This window comes from Heterocephalus glaber, unplaced genomic scaffold (genome assembly GCF_053883595.1).
Source record: "Heterocephalus glaber isolate CG9 unplaced genomic scaffold, H.glaber_assembly_v1.0 deba00001428, whole genome shotgun sequence".
In the NCBI taxonomy this organism is placed as follows: domain Eukaryota; kingdom Metazoa; phylum Chordata; class Mammalia; order Rodentia; family Bathyergidae; genus Heterocephalus; species Heterocephalus glaber.
The window spans coordinates 10,820,910-10,836,786 of record NW_028258293.1 but is presented as its reverse complement, the minus strand read 5'-3'; the positions used below and the strand labels follow the sequence as shown (position 1 = coordinate 10,836,786).

Genomic DNA, 15,877 nt, shown 5'->3' with positions numbered 1-15,877 from the left:
CCGCATCTCCTGATGAGTGTCCCTGACCCCAGCTGGACCGCATTCCAGTCCCAGCTGAGCCAAGGCCCCGCCTGCCTGCAGGGTCACCCTCGAAGCCTGCCCTTCCCGGGACATTGCAAGGTCCCCTGGGCACACCCTCTCATCTCACCCGGTGGGGATCGAGTGTCTGCCCAGCACTAGTCAGCGTTGCTCATGTGAGCCGGGGCCTCATGCACTGAATTATCGAAGCCTGCTATGTAAGCAGCTCCTCGGCGGGTGCTGTGGGGATGTAGAGGTGGAGGAGGGACCCAGCAGGAACCCGCTGGGAGGCTGCCGTAATAAGGAATAACAAGCAGTCATTTTTCTAGAGAAGTGTCAGAACAGGGATTTTAAAATGTGCCTGTGCAGCAGTTGTCTGCTTGGTACTGGAAGGACTCGCGGCCTTACCTGTGCAGGGTGTGGGCCTTCTCATCATCCCCTGCCCACCCAGCCTCCCCTGAGCACCAAGCCAATGGCCTGTAGCAGGCGGTGCTCGGATTGTGCCCTCAGCGTGGCACCTTCGATGAAGGTGCATGAAGGCCCCAAGCACGAGCGTCTCCCTAGAAACACATTCACCAGCTTGCTCTCCTGCCCTCCCGGCCTCCGTAGGAACTGCGCCAGTACCTGTCCAACCTTGCCGACCAGTGCAACAGCGAGAACAATGCGGTGGACATGCCCCTCGTCATCATCCTGGACAACCTGCACCACGTCAGCTCCCTGGGCGAGATCTTCAACGGGCTGCTCAACTGCAAGTACCATAAATGGTAAGGCCCCTTTCAGAACTCAGGTGCCCAGGGGAGGGCGTGGCTGTCTGAGGAATTGCTGGGCATGCAGGCGGCCAGGCCAGCCAGTAGTGAAGTGCTGCAGACCGACCGGCAGGGCGGAGAGGGGAGGTATCCGGCCCACCTGCCTCAACACTGGTGCCACCGGCTGCTGCAGTGAGCACCTTGCTCTCTAGCTGGCCTGTGACTCATGCCCATCTCGTCCTCTGTCCCCACAGCCCTTACATCATTGGCACAATGAACCAGGCTACCTCTTCTACTCCCAACCTGCAGCTGCATCATAACTTCAGGTAGGTGTCACCCCCTGTCCAGGGAGCTCAGGGACTCGTGTGACCTCACGCAGCCAGGCAGTGGTGGAGCTGGAACTGGAGCCCAGATCTCAGCTCCCGGTGCAGCTGGAGCAGTGTCAGAGGCCACCGTGGAGGGCTCTAGGCTCCTTGCCGCCCCTGCAGGTTCTCAGTGGTCCATCTCTGTCCCACAGGAGCATGAGAATCTCTGTCCCACGTGAACATGAACAGCGGCAGCTCTTTCTCATGAATGTCCCCACAGAGCTGGGTCCCCGTGTATGAGCCTGGCTCCCTCATAGCAGGAAGTGGGGACCATCGAGCCCTTCTTCTGAGCTTGTGTACATGCTAGCCTTGGAATGGCTCAGCGCCTGCACCCTGCCCTGCACCCCAGCTGACTCAGCCTCCCCTGCCTGAGCCTGTAGATGAGGCTGAGAATTCAGCTCCTAGGCTGGGACCCCCAGGTGGTATTCACCAGCCTCTATGGATCTGCTAGAAGTGAATTATCACTATCTGAACAACGTCAGCTCCTCTAGGCTGCTGAGCACATGGCTCCCCTCTCACCCTGGGCTTGTCCACACTTTCTGCTAACGGTCACACAGGCTCATCCTTCTCATGCCCTGTGGTGCTGGTGGTCTCCTGGCACACTGCAGTACACGGTCACAATCATTTCCTAGCAAGTGTGTCTGGGTGTGGCTCTGCCCCCTGCAGGCCACGCTGGGCACTGTAGATGCTCCTCAGGTCACAGAGCCTCAGGAAGGAAGCCCTTCCCGGGCTGCCTCTGTCTACATCTGGAAAGCTCCCAAAGTGGGCAGGGCAGGTCTGAGCCCTGGCCACCCAGAGCTCTGGCAGTTCCCCTCAGCCCACACTCTCCCACGCCGCTGCAAAGGCTGCAGTGGCCTCCCACTCCACACCCATGCCGGCCTTTCCCTAAATGGCTGCTCCTTCCTGTCTCGCCACCAAGATAGCCTCTCCCGATTCCCTGAGGCTTTGTCCTGTTTCATTTCTCCATCGCCTTTCTCCTTAATCCTCTAACCTGTGAGCTTGAGGGAGCCCAGGGTTGTGTCAAAGCTGCCCTTAGAGTTCCACAGCCCAGCTCAAGGCTCGCCATCAGCACAAGAGGCAGTGCCTCTCACTGGGTAGAGCTCAGAGTCTGGCAGGTTCTCATTGAGGCCCTTCTGTTTACCAGCCGTGTGACCCCAGATAAGCCACATGACCTGTCAGGGCCCGGAGCTTTCTACCTGTAAGATGAGGATGCTGCTGTCCATGTCGTAGGGTGCTGTGAGGAGCTGTGAGCTCACTCAGTGTCCAGTGGTGAGGGCAGTGCTGCAGTGAGCCCTGTTTTAGTTGTAGCATATACACTTCCTGTTTGTTGAGGGTAGCTGTCGTTTGCTGACTGTCGCTGTTGAAAAGTGACCCTCCTGTCCCTGACCTCCCCCAGGTGGGTGCTCTGTGCCAACCACACAGAGCCAGTGAAGGGTTTCCTCGGCCGCTTCCTGAGGAGGAAGCTCATGGAGACGGAGATCAGTGGGCGGGTGCGGAATGTGGAGCTGGTCAAGATCATCGACTGGATCCCCAAGGTCTGGCATCACCTCAACCGCTTCCTGGAGGCTCACAGCTCCTCTGACGTCACCATCGGTAGGTGGGAGGCTGGCGGATAGAACAGGCTGATGGGAGGGCGGCAATGCCAGGACAGCACAGCATAGGGCACAAGACTGTCCTCAGGGTAGGGCTGGACCCAAGACCTCAGTGATGAGGAGAGGAGAGGTGTCCTGCCCAGGCTGATGCAGAGACCACTGGCTCAGAGATGAGCCCACCACCCAAGGCCTGCCTAGACCTACACCATGCTGTTATATTGGCTTGGCTTAGAAAAAAAGTTTGGTCAGCATTTCTGAAGGGTAGGGATTTAGCAGAGAGAGATCCTCAGTCATGCACCCATCCTGGCACCAGTTCAGCCTCCCTCCCCTTCTTTCTTGTGGCCTTTACCATGTGCCCATGCTTCCTGGCACTGCAGTCACAGTGTGCGTCTACCACGTATCCCTTTCTTCCCACTTCTCCTTGTCTCTCGAGCATTCCCTGTCGGGGCAGTTTTTAAAATGATCTTTAAAGGTTGAAAATCCATCACACATAAGTGTTCCTTGTTTGCTTAACCAGTTCTGTTCTCTTGGACACGGAGTGTGTTTCCATTCTTCAAATCAAGGTTGCCAATACCACAGAGCACATCTTCTCCATGAAGCCTTCCCCTCTCAGGGGTCTCCTGACTGAGGGCTTTGTTGTCCCCATCAGAGCCCCCACCAGCAGCTTCTGCCACCAGCCCTGCCAGTGCTTAGAAACTCCGGGAACCCTCCTGTGAGCGCTGCTCAGGCCATGGCTTCTCTGGACACCCACCCCACCCGCTGCTTGGCTCTGATCTCTTTTTCCTGTGGTCCCTAGGCCCCCGGCTCTTCCTGTCATGCCCCATCGACGTGGATGGCTCAAGAGTGTGGTTCACTGACTTGTGGAACTACTCCATCATCCCCTACCTCCTAGAAGCCGTCAGAGAAGGACTCCAGGTGAGAGGCATGGCCCTCTGGCTCCCTCAGGCTGCCTGGGTGTGGGAGGCACAAGATGAGTGGCTCCATCACCTCCTCCAGGCGTCTGCAGGTCCTGGCTCGGCCGCTCAGTAGCTCTGTAATCCCAAGCAAGTTGTTTAGCCTCCCTGTGCCTCAGTCTCCTCCTCCATACAAGGGGATGACAATTCTGCTGCAAGGAGTGAATGAAATCATGGCTGTACAGTGCTCGGCACAGTAAGTGCAGGAGAAATGGATGAACCCCTTCACATAGGAAATGTGCAAAGTGCTTCTAGTTTTTTTTTATTCTTATTTTTATTAGTAGATGTGTGCAGTATACAATGATTACATTCATCGTGGTGAGTTGGTAGCTGCACAGAACATACCTTTTTTTTGGTACGGGGGAATCAAACTCAGCACCTTGCACTTGCGAGGCAGGCGGTGGAACCACTGAGCTAAAGCCCCAGCCCTAGAACATATCTTAATTCTTTTTATGTCCCCTTCCTTCTCTCCTTCCGTTTCTTGGTCACAGATTGCAAAGTATGCTTGCAGCTGCTATTTGGTTCAAGCCCCAGATTAGTTTTATGACTTAGGCTGAGAGTTCTTTATTTATTTATTTTGATCTATCTTTCACATTGAGGCTCAGAGAGAATACGTGACTTGCCCAAGGTCACAAAAGTGAAGGTAGAACGACCTAGAATTTGAATCTGTGCCTTCCAGTTGAACTCCATCCGGGTGCTTAGCCTTCCCCTCAACCCTAGGCATGTGCTACCTGATGTCAGGACCCCTCCCAGGTGGTCTGGGGCTCACAAGTCTCCAACTCCCTCCTGCTTGGCAGCAGCTGGAAAGCACAAAATCTTCACATCTTGCTTAGCTCAGGGTTTAAACAGGAGCTTGCTGTTTCACTGCACTGTGGCACAGTTACGCTGTTCAGCTTAGAAGTTCTCTCAGTGCCTGCAGTGAGTGGTTAACAGGCACCATGCACAGAGGGTCGATGCCACACCCAGCTCTGCAGCCAGGTTCCCCAGGGCTGCCTTGCTTCCTCCAGCCCTGGGCAGTGGCAGGACTATGGAGGGTGCAGGGGTGGGGTGCACCCAGAGCATGTGTGTGACAGTGCAAGGTAAAGGCTTCCATCAGGGTTTGTTGTTGCCAAACATTTGGCTCATTCTGGAGAAGATTGGACTTTGTAGTGGCGTTCATGGTCTTCAGAGGCATTCAGGGCAAAAAGAACTTGGAAGAGAAACCACAGTACTTCTTAGGACTGGTGTTTCATTGAAGGAGAGATTGTACATGGCTCTATCAAGAGACCATGCTGAGACAGGTGTCGCATGAAGGCAGAGAGATACAAATGGGCAGTCACTGCCCTATTCGAAATCGTTGCTTAGCAGCACTCTACCAAATGTTGCTTTTGTTAATGGAGTCTCTTAGGACCACACCCAAATAGCTGCCTGGCCACTCCCCTTTCCTTTGGCCAACAGAAGCAGTTCCCACCGCCAGTTTTAGTCTGTTTCATTCCAAAGCTCCTCTCCTCTTTTATTTTTCTTCCAGTACTGAGGATTGAACCCAGAGCCTTCATAATGAGCTATAGCCCTGGTCCTTTTCTTTCTCTCTTCCTCTTCTCTCCTCTCCCCTCTCCTCCCTCCCCTTCACTTTTGTTTCTATTGGTACATTTTAGATATACATAATGATATTCATCGTAGGGAATTTGTACCTGTACATGGCATATCTTGCTTCCTCTTTTTTCCCATTCCCCTTCCCTCCCTTGAACCCTCTTCCCCTCCTTATTTATAAAAGCTTTGTTTCCATTTTGCCTTCTGTTCTTTTTTTCTTGTCTTTCCTTCCTTTCCCCCTTCCCCTTCCCCTTCCTTCATTCCCCTTTTCATTTGAACATTTTCTTCCCATTTCCCAATATCTGTTATACATTTTGATCCTTATTTATGCTTTCAGTTTCTCACACCGGAGGAACAGTGTGATTTATTTCACTGAAGAGTATGGTCTCAAGGTGCATCTATTTACCTAGAAACATCTCAAGCTTATCCTTTATGGCAGAGCAGTACTCCAAAAAACAAAACAAAACATATCTTCTTTATCCATTCATCAGTTGATGGGCATTTGTGCTGTTTCCAAGATTTAGTTATTACCAAACTGTGCTGCTATGACCATGGCTGTGCTTATATCACTGTGGTATGAAGCTTTTAATTCTTTTGGGAAGATACTAAGAAGGGGAATACCTGGGTCAAATGGAACCTCTGCTTATAGTTTTTTGAGCCATCTCCACACTGATATCCACAGTGCTTGCACCAGTCTACACTCCCACCAACAGTGGAAAAGGGTTCCTTTTTCCCCATAGCCCCGCCAACATTTGTTATTGGATGATTTCTTGATAGCAGCCATTCTTTGTGGGGTGAGGTGGAATCTCTGTGTTGTTTTCATCTGCATCTCTCGAATGACCAGTGATCTTGAACACTTTTTCATATATTTATTTGCCATTTCTACTTCTTCATCTGAGAAGTATCTTTTTATTTCAGATGCCCATTTTTGGACTGGTTCTTTAATTTTGGGGGTCTGATTTTTTTGAGTTCTTTATATGTTCTGGATAGTAGTCCTTTGTCTGAGGAACAGCTGGAAAAATTTTTTTTCCCATTCTGTGAGTTGTCTCTTCTCTCTACTGTTAATTTCTTTTGCTATTCCCCTTTTCCTCACCCAGTGGAGATGCCAGGCTCCTTCCCTGCCTTGGGAAAATGAATGCCTGCCTGCCTGTCTGCCTGCCTGTCTGTCTGCCTGTCTGCCTGTCTGCCTGCCTGCCTGCCTGCCTGCCTGCCTGCCTGCCTGCCTGCCTGCCTGTCTGCCTATCTGCCTATCTGTCTATCTGTCTCTCCAGCTGTCTGTGCTGCTGCCCTCAGGGCTCTACAGTGGAGTCGAGGAGCTTTATGGAATTTCCTTTGCTCCCATAGTACTTACTCAGCCATTCATCACCTGGACTTGGACATGTCCAGGAGCAAGCAGGGAGCTTGTAAAAATATTTGCTGTTCTTACAGATGATGTTCACTGCACCTAATACGCATTTGTCTTATGACTCAGTCCCAGTCCCGTTCCCCTTTGGAGTTGTCATTGGAAACACTCGCCAAAGTGTCTGAAGTCTGCAGAGTAGCTCTAAACACCTGGTGCCCCGGAGGGGGGCCAGTGGCAGGGCGCGATGGGCCATCTGTCAGTTACCAGACTGCCCCAAGACCCTGGCAATGTCCGCTCCCTGAGCCAAAGCTTCCTTGTCTGTACACTGAAGTTGGACCAGAAGATTGCTTTTTCAGTCTGGTTTCTGTGAAGCCCAAAAGTCTCTCAGACCACGTAGGGCTAGGGTCAGAGATCAAAGTGAGTGCCACTGGGCTGTAGTCTCTGGGGACTTGCTGAACTGTGACCCTGGGGTTCTGCAGCCTTGAGCCTTCTGCAGCTGAGGGTGGAGACAGAAGCAGGAGCTGTCAGAAAGGAGGGTAGTTCAGCTCCACAAGTGAGGCGAGGATGGGGAAAGGAAGCCCAGATCCAGTGGGAAGAGCTTGGAGGGAGAAGCTTCGAAAAGCTGAACATTTCTAATCTAAAGCAGCTTCCTTCAGCTCTAAATATGCCCTAGAGCTCCTTGTTCTCTTCCATCCTGACACACGATGCATGTGCACACCCCTTCCTGGAACCCTTTCTGCTCACACTGTCCATCACCTTCAGGATGCCAGGCTGAATTGGAAAGGTGCTGGTACTTGGGTCAGCAAGGTGGTTGAAGACTTGGTCATAGGAGGCTCTGGGTGTCTTGAGGAGAAAGCAGCCACTGACACAGATGGGCCCATCTGGGATGGGACAGAGTGGGTGGTGACCCAGACAGAAATCAGACGAGAGCCTGGGACAGCTCAGAGAGCGGGTACGGAGGGAACAGGGAGCCCAGCCAGGGCCAGGCTGATGTGTGAGGACAGCATGGTCACACTTCAGGTCTGCTGAGTTCCGTGGCTCTTGCCAGTACATAGTAGTGCAGAGAGGAGTTGCTCGGTGGTAGGGAGATGCAGGCCTACCCAAGGAAGCTGGTTTCCAGTTTGAGTCCCACTCTGTGCTGTAACCTTTCACAACTGGTCTTGCTGTTCGGGCCCTGTCCCCTATCTTGTAAATAAGGGCCAGTGCGAGGTGGCCCCAGCTCCCTCAGAAAGCTGTGGCTTTGTCACTTCAGGCCTCTGGTCTGCGGTCCTCAGCCTCTTCCTGTGGGATTCCCGGGGGGCAGAGGCAGCACCTGGACAGGCCCAGCTGGCCCTGCAGCATGGAGCCCTCGCAGCCCGTGTGCAGGGGCTTCCAGTCTCTGCGCCTGTGGTCCCACTAGTGGGGGTGTCTTTAGAACACAGTGCTGTGAGCATCTCCTTCCTCGTCCACGTGGACATCAGTGACCATGGAGGTGAACAGGCTTGGTTTCCACTTCCGGCTTCTCTCTTCCCTGGGGCTGTCTCCCCATCCACAAGACAAAGACGCATCAGGATGCCCCTCTCAGAGCCAGGGCAGGGCAACCCAGCACCCTGCATAGACCACAGCAGGCTGCATAATAGACGGAGCCTCACCTGGACCCTCCTTCCAACCTAGATTTTTGTTCTTTTAAGAATGTATGGGTGGGGGCCGGGGATTTAGCTCAGTGGTTTCGCCACCTGCTGCACAAGCACAAGGACCCAAGTTCAATCCCCGGTACCTAAAAACAAAAAAAAGAATGTATGGGTTTCTCAAAATGGCCAGTAATCGTCACTCAAATCCTTCTATCTTTAGATCTTAAGTCTCTTTTTTTTTTTTTTTTGGTACCAGTGTTCAAACTCGGGTCTTTGCGCTTGCGCAGCAGGTGGTGAAACCACTGAGCTAAAGCCCCGGCCCTAGATCTTAAGTCTTAAGAAAAGGAACTTGGAGGCATAGTGTGTTGGTCCTATAAAACTAAGTGATAACAATACATTTCACTGTTTTGAAAGCAAACTGGTTATTATGGACAGTTTTGAGAGTCATGTGATGGGGAGAAGTACTCAGAACCTCACCCCACACTCAGCCTCCTCCATCCACGGTGTGGATTTGCAAAGGGTCCAGGGCTACTGGAGGGGCTCTGAGAACCAGACTCGCTCAGAGGGATGGGGCTGCATCGAATCAGGCCATAGTGACCTCTCACTGCCCAGCACCCAGCTTGTGTGGGAGGCCTTCCTTCCGCAGATGGGTGCACCCATGAGTTCATGAGCTGCCTCACGAAAGCTGACGGCACCTCTTTGTGATTCCGTGTTCAGTCGTATCATGTTTTAAATTGGCCATGGTGGAAGTATTTACACCACAGAAATTGGCATGCTTCAAATCTGGTTATTTTTCTCCCAGAAGCCAGTTTCTCAAATCAGCCCAGAAAGGCCCAGCAGTTAGAGTTGGACAGTGAGTCGGAGTGGAGAGTAAGCCCAGGTCAGCCAAGCCTGCATTTTGACCCTGGGCCCTGCTCTCTTAGCACCTCGTGCTGTCTGCATCTTGGGTGACTTCCTTGGGTTGGAGGTCTGGCAGGAGTATGATGCTGGGTTGGGAAGTTTTCGCAGATGGTGCAACCTCAGGGCTGCATGAGAGGTCTTAGCCCGAGTCCTTCTTCACCCGTTTTCAGCTGTATGGACGGCGCGCGCCCTGGGAGGATCCTGCCAAGTGGGTGATGGACACCTACCCGTGGGCAGCCAGCCCCCAGCAGCACGAGTGGCCTCCCCTGCTGCAGCTACGACCTGAGGATGTTGGCTTCGATGGCTACGCCGTGCCGCGGGAGGGATCCTCCAGCAAACAAGTGCCCCCCAGCGACGCTGAAGGAGACCCGCTGGTGAGTCCACTGTTCCCCAAGGGCTCAGCGCCCAGGGCACTGCTGTATGTCGGTCGCAGTTCTGGGCACTCCAGAAGGACTGAGGTCACTAAGCCCGGCCTAGCCTTGGAAGGCTGGGTCCACCCCAAGACTCGGGACATGTGTACCAATATTTTCTAACATGGTTTTAGTTTTTCACCAAAGCCTTTATACTCCCTGAAATTTTTTCTGGTATAAGATCAAAGGTTAAGAGTTTGATTTTTTTTTTTGCCATCTAAATGTCCCTACACCTGTTGTCTCTATTCTACTATTTGCCCTTTGAATTGAGATGCCACCCTTAATGTGTATTGTCCCATTCCTGCCATCGCTCCTCTGAACACTTAACAGAGGACGAGCACACCTAGGACCAGGAGCCCCAGCCTAATGAGAAAGCACATAGACCATAGACCAGAGAGGTGCGGTCACACTGCTAATCAGTACTGTCATTCTCTACCCATGGAAGAACCATACATAGTCATCCTGCTGGTTTAGCCCTGCCCACTCTTAAGCCCCATAAAATAAAGAGGAGGAAGTGAATATACCCAAACCTCCCACGGTTATGTGGCTATTATCATACCTGAAATTTAGCCCCAAGCTTCTTTGGCAGCAATGGCAAAAAGAAAATCACAGCAGAGAATATTAACTACATTACCCAATGAAAGAAAACAGTCATCAGCAATGCAGCAGGATTAAAAGGCAGCTGGTGCACTGTTCTGTCCCAGCCGGCCAGTTGATTTGCTATATTAAAAAGTAATAATAATAGGTGATTTGTGTTGTGTGCTGGCCTATGGAGAGAGGCAAGGTAGGTGGGTACCCTTGAGGATTTCAAGTGGAACTGCATTTTTAAGAGATTTCATGTTTGTGTCACCGAGCACAACCTGCTTATAGTGTGCACGGTGGTTTTCTGGAGGAAGGAAGCACACTTTGGACGGCATCTGTAAGGAAACTACTGCGCAAAGCCAAGGCCACAGGGGTCTTTTTGGTGTGGTCATGCTCATGGGGTCTTAATATATATCAAAACAGAATTTAGGACATCTAGAGGAAAGAATGGACTTTGCAAGGTGGTCTTTTTTTTTTTTGGTACTGGGGATTGAACTTGGGACCTTGTACTTGCAAAGCAGGTGGCGGAACCACTGAGCTAAATCCTGGCCCCCAGTGGTCTTTTCTTAGCCAAGTATTTGTAACACTGAACTGAGAAGGTGCTTAGGTAAGATCTGGCGTTTGAAGAACACTTCCTTTTCCAAATCCAGGACCCCAGAAGTGAGCTGTTGGAATCCAGCCACCCTCACATACCAAGTTAGGTGCTGGGCTCTCCCAAGTACCTCCTCTCTGCCCAGGACCATAATAACTCTATTTCATAATCCTTCCCTCATGGCCCTGAAGTCCCTCTGAGGACAGCCTTGGCTTTATAGCCCCACATGCTGTGGTGCACCAAGAATGTTTGATGAGTGAATAGCTAATCCCATCTGCCCAGGGTTGTCTGTTGTACTTCAGCACCGCCTCTTCCCTTGCTGTGGCTCTGCAGATGGATACCAGGTCATGTCTTCTGGCCTGCCTTCTGGGGGAAGCTGCATAGCAACTGAGGGGCAGCGGAGTTTCATACTCAGCTGCACCACAGCTTGGCCTTACCCCAGGGAGGCGCTGTCTCCCTGACTTCTTTGCTGTATGAAATAGCAAACACACAACTCCTAGCTGTACATAAAATAAGAGTTGCTTGTAATTCCTCCTATCCCAAACCATGGCCAACAGGATGCAGACGAGGGAAGATCGACAAGCTCGGTCTCTTAAGAGCTTCCCTTTGAGCTGGGGGAAGCCAGTGTGCCAGGGCGGCCCCTTCCTCAGGGCCTAATGCACATTTCGCCCACCCCCTCCATCAGCCCTGCAGGACACAAGCTGCTGTCCTCCCATCTGCAGAGGAGGGCCTGGTGGCTCCAATGCATTTGGTATCCAGAGTCCCCATCCAGACACCTGCTCTCTGCTCCTAGCCTTGCTCCCCCCACCGCCACCCCCAGGGGCTTGGGCAGCAGCTCCAGACTGGCCCGGGTCCAAGCCAGGGCCCTGGCAGGGCTTCCTGCTCACCAGGTGGGCGTGTGCTCCAGACATTAGTGAAGACGGTGCCCGTGTTCTCAGAGCAAGGCTGCTGGGATGGCATCTTCACCCAGCGAAGGGTAATGCCCAGGTAAGGTGTGCCCCTCCCCAGGAAAAAATGTAACACTCACAAAGGACTTTCTGTTTTGTTTTCAATAGTGCGCACGTATTAATTCTGTCTGCACTAGGACATTCTAGGGCAGGTACTACCATTATTTGCACTGGACCAGTAAAGGAAAGGGCTCAGAATGTTAAGTCTCTTGCCCAAGGTCATGTAGCCGGAGAGAGAGGAGGCCAGGCTTAGAACCCTAGGAACCTGGCTCCGAGGACACCGACTGCAGCTCATGCCTCTCTGCTGTTCCCTAGATGAACATGCTGATGCGGCTGCAGGAAGCAGCCAACTACTCCAGCCCCCAGAGCTACGACAGCGACTCCAACAGCAACAGCCACCATGACGACATCCTAGACTCGTCCTTGGAGTCCACTCTGTGACAGGGGCCCGGCCGTGGGGCCCACCCTCCACTCCTTGCCTCACCCCATTCCACCGCATCCTTCTCCACATCGTCCGAAGAGGACTTCCTGAGCCAGCCTGGCTACACGCAGCCTCCGAGCCGCAGGAGCCCCAAGTCCCCGAGTCCTCGTGTCCCTCATCCAACTGCCTGGGGTCCGCTTCCCTCCACAGTGAGAACTGCACTATCTTCTGTTTGACTTTAATCCTTGTTTTGCCTTGTTGCTGTGACCTCCCTAAAGACACTGACGATACTTCTCTCGGGAAAGGATCATCGCCATTGAAATAAGTTGAAAATAGTTCAAAAAAGAACCCACTGGAAGCTCTGAAACCAAACAGCGTCCTGCCAGGAGCTGCCCAGAGATGGAAGGGACAGGAGCCAAGTTGGTGACGTTGACAGCAGGGCTTCCCCGCAGCTGCAGCCACACCCCGACCTCCCACCCAGCCTGTCACAGAACTGGTGCTAGCAGCGGGACACTGGCTTTGGTCACCGGCCCCGCACTGCAGAGCTCGGGCCAGGGAAAGCTGAGAAGGAAACGCATCATGCTTTTTTGTGTTTTTTAAATGGTGCTCTCCTTGCCTGAGAGATATTTCGCCTGTTCTATTCAGCCTCCCGTTCCAGGTCCCTCAGGCCCCCCATGATCCATGAGAGTGAGTGACTGAGTAAATGTGAGCGTGCGGGTGTGGCTCTCCTTGCAGAACAGCACGTATCTGTTCCTTTTTTTATGTGTCAATGAATCAGGTTGGTTTTTATTTTATTTTTCTGCAAACACTGTGTATATTGAGAATTGTTCTCCTTCGGGGACCTGATGACCTTGGTAAAATGAGGTTGAGTTTCTCCCTTTCTGACTCACTTGCTTTTGAAGATTTTTCTCCTTCCGCTCTTGGTGAGAGTCGCTCCTTTGGTGAAAGTTAGGGCCTCGGGAGTTGAGTTTTGCTTTGGTCGGTCCTGCCCCATTGTGGTTTTGAGTTCTTCACTGTTCTACACACTCGCCTCCTACTGCTGGGGCTAGGCGGCTCATGTCCTCCTCCTGGGGGTGAGCCCTGGAGTTTTGCCTTTCCTTCTCATCTTTGAGGGCTGAGGTCACACTTCGGGCGCCCCAGCCCCAGCCCCAGCTTCAGGTTGGGTGGTGAGGTCACCTCGCAGAAGACTTGCACTTTCCCCACGACCAACGTGGCCCAGCTCAGCGGGGCGGGCGGGGTGGCCACCCCTCCCGGAAGCCCAGCCCTGTCCTCCGTCTGGCCAGCCTTGCCTGACCTCTTCGGTGCTGCCCTTCCCGAAGCGATGCCTTACTGGGTTTGTCCTAACCACCGTGTTCCTTCACATGAGTGTTGTGCCTGCCTGATGTTTTTGTTTTGTTTTTCCCCATCACAATGAACAGGGCTAAAGAGTCATCTATTCGTTAGGGGAACTCCTCAAGTTGCTGTGACCTTTCTCATCTAAGACTCATTTGTGTGGATGCATGAGCATGGGAAAAAGAAAAAGGAAAAAAAATTCCATGTTTTTAGGTTCTTCTCACCTCCAGCTGACAACCTGATAGGACAGTGACCTTCGTCACCAGCCCAGTGTGCAGAACCCTGCTGATTCTTTTGGCCCGGTCTTTGGCTCACTGGGATTTTCTTCACCGAGTGTGGTGCATCTTTTAGTTTGTTTTTGCTTTATAAAGAGAATCTTTATTGGGCTCCAGTGAGGGTGTTTTTATTAATGATCAGGGTTTTATTCCATTTTTTGCCTTTCTGTTTCTGAAGGTTTGTGTCTTGGCATTTTTCTTTATTTTCTCATCATAAGATCTTGGCCGAAACTGCTCAGCATCACTTGGAATGACACTACTCTCTTCCTCTTCGAGAGGAGCCGGGGATCGTGTTCCACTAACTGGTGACTAGAAAACCTTTCCACACAGTTCCTGCTCACGTCTCGGCCAACTCAGACTCTATTCTGCTCAGCCTTCATGAGTCATCTGGGTGTGAGTGTGTCTTGTGCTGTTTTTGTTTTTAATAAAACTTTCAACCACATATTTAGCCTGTGGCCAGGAGCCAAACCCTGAGCCTTCTGGTAAGCCCGAAGGCTGGCCCTTCTCAGACAATGTATCTCCCAGCAATGACCTTACACTCTCATACTGTGAATTTGGGAGGAAATGAAGCTGACCTCCTCCTCATGGGCAGTTTTCCCAGTCACCTTTCGAGTAGACACCTGCAAATGTTATTTGAAACTTTGGGGTTTGTTTTTTTCAATGACACCCTCTCTTCTCTTTATCCCCTTACCCCAGACTTCCCTCCCACTGGGTCCAGACTCAGAACCAAGACCTGTGTACCTGGTGCTGCCCGAGAGGCAAACAGCGACCCCATGTACTGGCCCTTGTGTGACTTCACAACTCAGTGCCCTTCTTAAAGCTTCGGGAAGCAGGGTTGTCAAATATGCCTATTTCTTATTTTGATCATAGTTTTACTTTTCGTGTCACTCACCTTTGACAAAGTGACTTTGTACTCATTTAGGGCTCTGTCTGAAATGCTTCCATTTTGCCTTTTTCTACTGTTAGGCTAATTTTGAAAAGTATGAAATTCTATGCAACATGTAAGTTGAGTTACTAATGGAAGCCAAAAGTTTTCTTCCCAAACTGCCAAGAATTATACAGGCCAGCCATAAATGAGATGGGAATAACTTTTAATTTAAGGTTTGGGGTGGGGTGGGGTAGGGTGGGACAAGGAACAAGACTTGCCTAGACCTTTGTCATATCTTAGGGACATTTTTTATTTCCCTGTTTAATGCTCAAACTTCCAAATTCTGTGTATTCCAATTTGATTGTGGTGAATCTACTTCAAAAGGAAGAATAATCTAACTTCATGGATATTAAATGGAAGGTTTGCTGTTTTGACCTAGGTGTTTCCAGTGGAGCAGTTTATGAAATATGTTCTATAAGATGTACATTTTTTCATTGTAACATAGAAATTGTAAATAATTGATTAAAGTGCTGCATTTTGATGAATTTTTTCTAGCCATTTTTAAAGAGAAAACTAGGAATTGAGTATTTTGTGTACGGTATGTTTCCATCCTCCCTCCCACTCCTCCTGCCTTCCTTCCCTATTTAATTTTCATTTGTCATGAGGTTTCTGGATTTGCCAGTGATCTGCTGGAGATCATGCCCCACGTCATAGAAAATAAAGCTGATGATTGTACCAGTCTTAAATTATTCATGATTCAATAAAATTGATGCTTATTTATTCAAATGAATGGCTCGGCCCGTCTGTACTAGAGCAAAACCTGATTGTACCTCAGCGTCATGCCAAGAGGAAGTCACTCTGGTCTGGAGACAGGAACCACAAAACATATACGAACCTGGATATGCCAGTGTGCCCTCAACACCCCACCTCTTCTCAGTGTCTCATCAAAGTTGCCACGATTCATGTGGAGCTTGTGAGAAATGCAGGGTTCAGATCCTGTCATGCTTTATAAATCAGGGACATCTTGTAGAATCATAGGTGATGATCCAGTAGATCCAGGTGGCCCTCAAGATTCTCGGTTGTTTTTGTTCATTCAAAACTATTTTTAGTTTTACTTATTTATCTAATACAGTGTGCTAACTCAATACATGTGTACAATGTGTAACTGTCAAACCAGGATAATGAGCATTTCCATTTCCTTAAACATTTGTCATTTCTTTGTGTTGGGAACCTTCAGACTCTTCTAGATCTTTATAAAATGCTCAATTGCAAACTGTAGTCACTCTACTTTCTTTCATACCACTAGTGTTACTGGAGTGCTGGGGTTGTGTCCCACAGTGATGAAGAATGAAACC

General features: G+C 50.9%; 1 protein-coding gene across 18 annotated transcripts in view; it reads left to right on the top strand.

Moving 5' to 3' along the window:
• Positions 1-15,308, top strand: part of Nav2 (neuron navigator 2) — a 665,125-nt gene extending 649,817 nt beyond the window's left edge. For all 18 annotated transcript variants that reach the window (XM_087211232.1, XM_087211229.1, XM_087211228.1 and 15 more), the window contains 6 exons: positions 628-782; positions 1,019-1,090; positions 2,526-2,722; positions 3,518-3,636; positions 9,266-9,469; positions 11,942-15,308. In XM_087211232.1, the coding sequence (XP_087067358.1) occupies positions 628-782; positions 1,019-1,090; positions 2,526-2,722; positions 3,518-3,636; positions 9,266-9,469; positions 11,942-12,067 (873 nt within the window). In that variant the 3' untranslated portion in view covers positions 12,068-15,308. The remainder of the gene's footprint in view (positions 1-627; positions 783-1,018; positions 1,091-2,525; positions 2,723-3,517; positions 3,637-9,265; positions 9,470-11,941) is intronic.
• Positions 15,309-15,877: the final 569 nt, after the last annotated feature.